The 6,736-nt window shown below is 51.7% G+C and overlaps 1 protein-coding gene across 1 annotated transcript; it reads right to left on the bottom strand.

Annotated features, from left to right (window-relative positions):
• Nucleotides 1-5,403: 5,403 nt before the first annotated feature.
• LOC135460913 (olfactory receptor 14J1-like) lies at nt 5,404-6,336 on the bottom strand. The gene has a single exon (XM_064737882.1). The coding sequence runs from the start codon at nt 6,334-6,336 to the stop codon at nt 5,404-5,406; it is 933 nt and encodes a 310-aa protein (XP_064593952.1).
• Between the last annotated feature and the right edge of the window lie 400 nt (nt 6,337-6,736).

The following is a 6,736-nucleotide window of genomic DNA, read 5'->3' as shown; positions in this document are numbered from 1 at the left end:
CCCCTGTTCTATGGTCTTCCACCGTGTCTGCTGCATATAGAGATCATCCGTACACAGGTATCGTTCTGCTACGCTTCTTAGGACCCGTTCCCAGAGGCTGTGAGGGTTAGCCCCCCTCATCATACCTTGATCGATGGCAGGATCATGTGACAGGGATCCCAAATGCCTGGCTTCAGTGCCATCCAAAATTGTAACCTCCCCTGCAGCATCCCAAAGGCAGACTAACCAACTAATTATAGATTCATCAGGTTGTCGGCTGTAATCCTTTCTTAGGCCTCTGAGGTCCTTCAGAGAAAAGGAGTCAATATTAGCTCCAGATTCTGTGCCCCTTGATGTGGCCTCTGATTTTGGTGAGGGTCCTTCTTCTGCATCATCGTCATCATCCTCCACCTTCCGATCGGTCTTGCCTTTACACTTTCCACCTCTTGTATTAGCTGCAACAGCCATGGTTTGGGGCCTATTGTCTGATTCAGCTACTAGCCTGGAGCCTGGGATGTTAGCTGCAGCCTGGGTCACTGGGATAGTAACTAACTTATCTCCCTGTTCCCTTTCTGCTATCTGCTGCTCCACAGTATCTAGCAGAGTACGGTAAACAAACGCCAAGGCCCAGCTCACTGCAGTAATCCTTTCTTCCTTAGTATTACCATGGCACTTCTCTCTCAAATACTTTGCCACCTCGACTGGATTCTGAATTTGATCAGATGGAAAGTCCCAGTGTATAGGATCAGAAAATTCCTTTAAAGTCTGGCCCATATCCTCCCATTTCCCACTCCAGTCAAGATTTTTCCTGCTTTGTTTTACTCCTGAATCAGGAGTCTCTCTAACCCCTCTAGAAATCTCGGCTTTCATTTTACATAAACTCCAGACAGTATAGAAAAGGCTTAATAAATTAAATGCCAGAAAGATGGTTTCTTTCAAACTCAGGGGAAATTCAGTATTTTCTAATAGGGATGTCAACAATTTGTAGGAGAAGAAGGAAGACAAAGGCTGAAAAGCCCCTTCCCCCTCTTCTCCCCAAACAAACTGAGTACACAGTCATGACAACAATCCATACATTCCTGAAATAAAGTCCAGCATTGTTATCCGACACATCATCGCACATAAGGCCAGCACAATGATTATTCTGGTTAGTGCCCCCCGCTTACAAAAGCTACTTATTAGGGACAGCATCAGAGCCATTTTTGGGTAAGGAAATAACCCTAGGGACCACAAAGATATTAAAACTTCAAAAGCCCCTAGGGACCAGAAAAACCGGCAAGCTTCCACTCCAAATGACATTATGAATCACCAATATGCCCACAAAACAACCAAAACCAAAATATTATTGTTATAGGTTTTTTTCCACTGTTTTTGGCCTCCGAATTTCCCGGCCAATGCACCAAAAAATATATTGTCCTGGTTTAGGACAAATTAGGGGAAATCTCCAAGAGGGAGTCCCCCAAAACAAAACAAACCTCCAACCACCCCTCCCCCAACACCGGGTTCGGGAAGGAATTTCTCGGAGGAGCAAAGTGGAAAACAAAACCTATTTATTTACAAGTAACAAAAGAACACTCCCCAACACAAGAAAAGAAAAGGGACCAGACTGTGTTGTGAAGGGCGCTGAGCTTCTCTCTCGCAGGCTCCGGGTGTCCTGGAGCTCTCAGGTCAGGTCTGCAGACGGTCCAGTATCTTCAGGGGAGGGTAAGAAAGAGAGAACAAAAGAAAAGGGAAAAAAAACCAGCGCAAAAAGCAGCAAGCAAGCAAGCAAGCAAGCAGCTAGCCAAGCTAAGCAGCCAAAGCCAAAAGCCAAAGTGCCTGGTCACCCCCTTCCCCCACCCCTCTCTTCCCCGCCCCGTCACAGCAAGACGGCTGGGGGGCGGGGGGGGGGAAAGGCACAGCTGCCAGACACAACACACGATATTGGGATAAAGGCTGTCACCCCACGACACTCCACCCATAGATGAGGTCTCCAAAATTGTCCCAAAGTTTGGTCTTGCTTTTAGAGGCCTAAAAGAGCAAGTCCAAGTGACTTGATGACATTTTTAGCCCAGAAAGCCCTGCAGCTGATGGCACACTTCATAATCAGCAGGGGACACAGCTAGGCCAAAGCCCAGACCTCTGCTGGGAGCCTTTCTCCTCAAATACACTTTAGACAAACCTCCACGCAAGTCAGTTGGGAAAGTTTCTTCAAATGAGAAATTTCTGGCACATAACTACACAGGGTTATGGGAAAGATTCTAAAGAAGCTGCTCTGGAGTCAAAGAGGCAGCACTAAGAGTCCTTGTCATCTATTTGTAGCTAAATCCCACTCTGGGGGAGTTGAAGGACTTTGGAATGAGCTAGAGAGCGGATCTCTGAGTTTTTTTGATGATGCCATTGCTTTATCTTCTCTTCTACATAGACAGGCAGGGTGAGTTTGGCTCACATCTCCACCGCATGGCTCACAAGACCGCAAGACTTTTAGTTACAAGAGCTTTGAAGAATTTCTCGGCCAAGAAGACATGGCCAACAAGGATATTTGTGTTTTGCAGCCAATCCTTCAATATTTCTTCTTAGGGACTCATGCTGCAGTGTAAGCTTCTTTAGCCAATCATGTTATGACACACAAACATACAGCATGGCATCCTAAACTTCTTGTTTACCATTGTAACTACTTTTATTTTTACTAGATCTTCAGCACCTAAACTCTAAACTTTCCTCTACTTCAACGTTCCTCCCCATGTCTCTGCTATAATAAACTAGAAATCCTCATTCTCGCTTCTAGCACCTAAGTTTGGAAACCCTTTCCAAGGTCTCCGATCAAATCCTGTATTTAATTCTAAGCTTTGCTGACAAGACCAAAGGTCTGAGATTTCCCTGCATTTGGGTTTCCAACAACACTGATGTTGTCAGTTCCAGAGTGCCCAGGATCCGTCTTGCAAGTCAACTCTGGCAGGATGAAGGCGGCCGCCGGGGGGCTGCTTGTGGCCTCTGACAGCCCATTGCCCAGGGCTTGCCAGTGCCCCAGCCCCTCAGGGACTGCCCCAGCCTGGCCAAGCTGCCCGGCAGCAGCGCCGCAGCCCCACCGCAGCTCCAGAGCAGCCCCATCCAGAGGCACCTGGGAGCCCTCAGCAAGGCAGCCAGCAGCACACGGGCACGAGGACACGGGTGGCGCTTCCTGCCTGGCACAGGGCTGGTGGCCATCTCCAGGCACCGCTCTGGCAGGGATCCCCGCAGCTGCGGCCCCTGCCCAGCCGCTCTGTCACCATCACAAAAGCTTCAGCAGAAGCACCACAGGCCAAGGGGCTTCTGGGCATTTTCCCTGCAACACTGCATGCCTGGGCATCTTGCTGAGCCCAGGCACCCTTCTCCTCCTCTTCCCCTATGCCCTGCAGACCCTGGGCAGCAAAAGAAAACTCCTGGGAGTCTGTGTATTATAATACACTCTATATTCATATACTAAAGAAAAAACAAAAAGAAGAAAGAAATTCCTGCTGCCTCAGGTGTCCCCAGCAGACAGAGTCTCTGGGATCAGCTCTCTGCAGAGCTCCAGCAGCGCAGCCAGCCGAGCCCCGACAGACGAGGCCGTGTCCTCCATGCCTTGCGGAGCTGATCTTGCAGCCTCTGGATAAGGGAATATTGCCCACTCTGCAGTGCTTGGAGGACATACAATGTTTCAACTGCCACATCTGACACAGCACTGCTGGTGTCCACTGTCAGGTTTTCAAGGGCTGAGAGAGAGAGGGACAGAGCCATGGTCAGATCCCAGATCTGCAGGGAGCCGAGGAAAGCCCCCTGCCAGGGCCATCCCAGCTGGCTCTAGCCATGGCCAGGAGGGTGCAGGCACCAACGGGAGCAGCCTGAAGCTGCTGGCCACGAATCGCCCAGGTGGCCGTGAAATCTCTGTGAGCTCTGCCCAAGTCCCAGGTCCCTCAGTTTCTCCTGCCAGCCCCAAAGCCCATCCTGTCAGTCCTGCAGAGCCTCTGCAGCTCCTCCTCACTGCCCAGAACAGGGAGCCCCAGAGGCAGACACAGCAGCCCAGATGTGCCCCCCTGGCCTGGGGTGTCTCTGGCAATGGAGCAGCACCAGGCACTGCAGGAGCCTGCAGACAATTCCTGTAGCACTTGTGGGATGATCCTGCTCACCAAGGGATGTTCCCGTGGTGCCAAGTCAGGAACTGCAATGGGGAGTGAAGCCAGAGAGGAAAGAGCAAACAGAGATGGGCTGTTTGCAGGGGAGGGGACAGGCAATGGGAAGAAATCTGGATCAGGAAATGGGAAAGAAAGTAAAAATGAAGCCAAGGAAATGCTCAGGGCAGTTTGGGGGTGGCTGCCAGGCAGCCTTGGCCCTGAGCAACGGCATCTGCAATGGGACAGGAAACTCCCAGCTGATGGGAACAAACTTTCTGTCTGACTGCAGAGGCCAGGACAAAGCTGAGTGGTTTCCCTGGTGTCCCCCAGCCCTTGCTGGCCCCAGGGGCTGATGGCATTTGTGCTCCCGCAGATTCATGTCTTCACAGCAACAGCATGGGGGTGCTCCTGCCTGCTCTGTGCAATGCAAACAGGGGCTACTGAGCCAGTGCTGCCGTGTCTGTGCCTGCAAGGATGGGGCACCTGTGTGAGCTGGGGGAAAGGCCAGGGTTGCAGAGGGGAGATGTTGTTGGCAGCTCCATGAGGACGCTCTGGGACACTGCCCTGGGCTGTCTAGTGCACTGGGGATGGATCAGCCCCTGCTCTGCTGCTCCTCCCCCTCTGCCCCAGGGCCCTTGCAGAGCCCCAGCCATGCTGTTTGCCCCCAGCCTGCCCACGGCCAGCCTGGGGCTGCTCACGGGGGTTTTCTGGGCTGAGCATTGGCCTGACCGTGTTCTTGAGAGAGCCTGGGCAAGGAGCCTGGAGCCCGCAGGCCCTGGCCTGAGGCGTCAGCGCTGCCCCAGCAGTGCCCATAGCCTGTCCCTGCTGCAGCCCCGGCACTGCCACCCCCAGGGCTGTGCCCGGCCCCGAGAGCACTCAGGCCCTACAGCAACACCAGGGCCACCAGGGCAGCGGGGCAGGGCACGGCAGCAGCACTGGCAACACCAAGTTCTGCTGCTGCTGCTGGGCACAGCTGCTGTGCCAGCACTGATCTGCCCCCAGCTCTGCACACAGACATTGCTGCTGCAGCTCCAGAGAAGGCAACATAAGGGGGATCTCTCGTGAAAACTGTGCTGGGAAATCCTTTCTCTAATTTATAGCCACTGAGAGCACAGCTCCCAATTGACACAGTCTGGGACCACAGTGAGGGTGGAGAGAAACAGAACGAGAAATGGCACAAAAAATTAAGTTTTTTTTGAACAGTATTAAAAACTGAAAGAAAGGAAAGAAAAGGACAAACCAACCACCAAAACCAAGCAGAACTATCAAAGATTACTTTTATTACAAGTGATTTCCAAAAACAAGGCAGCACTTATTGTTTCTGATACCATCCAGTCATCAGTGTCCACACTGCAGCCTTGAGCTCCTGGTTCCTCAGGCTGTAGATAAGGGGGTTCAGGGCTGAAGGCACCACCGAGTACAGAACGGACACTGCCAGATCCAGGGATGGGGAGGAGATGGAGGGGGGCTTCAGGTAGGCAAATGTGCCAGTGCTGACAAACAGGGAGACCACAGTCAGGTGAGGGAGGCAGGTGAAAAAGGCTTTGTGCCGTCCCTGCTCAGAAGGGATCCTCAGCACAGCCCTGAAGATCTGCACATAGGAAAAAGCCATGAACACAAAACAACCGAAAGCTAAAGAGATGGAAAACACAAGAAACCCAAGTTCCCTGAGCTTGGAGTGTGAGCAGGAGAGCTTGAGGATCTGTGGGATTTCACAGAAGAACTGGCCCAGGGCATTGCCATGGCACAGGGGCAGGGAAAATGTATTGGCCGTGTGCAGCAGAGCATTGAGAAAGCCACTGACCCAGGCAGCTGCTACCATGTGGGCACAAGCTCTGCTGCCCAGGAGGGTCCCGTAGTGCAGGGGTTTGCAGATGGACATGTAGCGATCGTAGCACATGACGGTCAGGAGGGAAAACTCTGTTCCAATGAAGAAGACATACAGAAATAGCTGTGCAGCACATCCAGTGTAGGAGATGGTCCTGGTGTCCCAGAGGGAATTGTGCATGGCTTTGGGGACAGTGGTGCAGATGGAGCCCAGGTCGCTGAGGGCCAGGTTGAGCAGGAAGAAGTACATGGGCGTGTGCAGGTGGTGGCCACAGACTACAGCGCTGATGATGAGGCTGTTGCCCAGGAGGGCAGCCAGGGAGATGCCCAGCAAGAGGCAGAAGTGCAGGAGCTGCAGCTGCCGCGTGTCTGCCAATGCCAGCAGGAGGAAATGCCTGATGGAGCTGCTGTTGGACATTTTTTCACTCTGGGCATTGTGGACTGTTGAAGGAAGACATTGACAAGGTGTGACCAAATTTTTTGAGTCAATTCTATATTTTTTTTTAATCTCTGCAAAATAATTTCTCTTCCTGTGAGGAAATTTGGCTAAACTTTCTTTGATTTTGAGCTTGTGCTGTTGAGTACCTGCCTCATCTTTAGCACTGCTCTCAGGCTGAACACTGCGGAGCCCAGAGGGAAAACAGGGCTTCCTGTGCCCCAGTGCAGTCAGTGCTAGTCCCCACCCAGGACTCCTTTGATCATTAAAACTCCTCTGTTTGAGGGTGCCTGCACTTAAAAATTTATTGCAAAATAAAATGGACTTTTTGAACACTCCAGTTTAAAAATAATATTCTCTGAACTCTTCTCTCTTTCCCTAT

The sequence above is a fragment of the Zonotrichia leucophrys genome, unplaced genomic scaffold (genome assembly GCF_028769735.1).
Source record: "Zonotrichia leucophrys gambelii isolate GWCS_2022_RI unplaced genomic scaffold, RI_Zleu_2.0 Scaffold_125_133610, whole genome shotgun sequence".
Classification (NCBI taxonomy): Eukaryota; Metazoa; Chordata; class Aves; order Passeriformes; family Passerellidae; genus Zonotrichia; species Zonotrichia leucophrys.
Note: the sequence above shows the minus strand (reverse complement) of the source record. Positions and strands in the feature narration are given on the sequence as shown.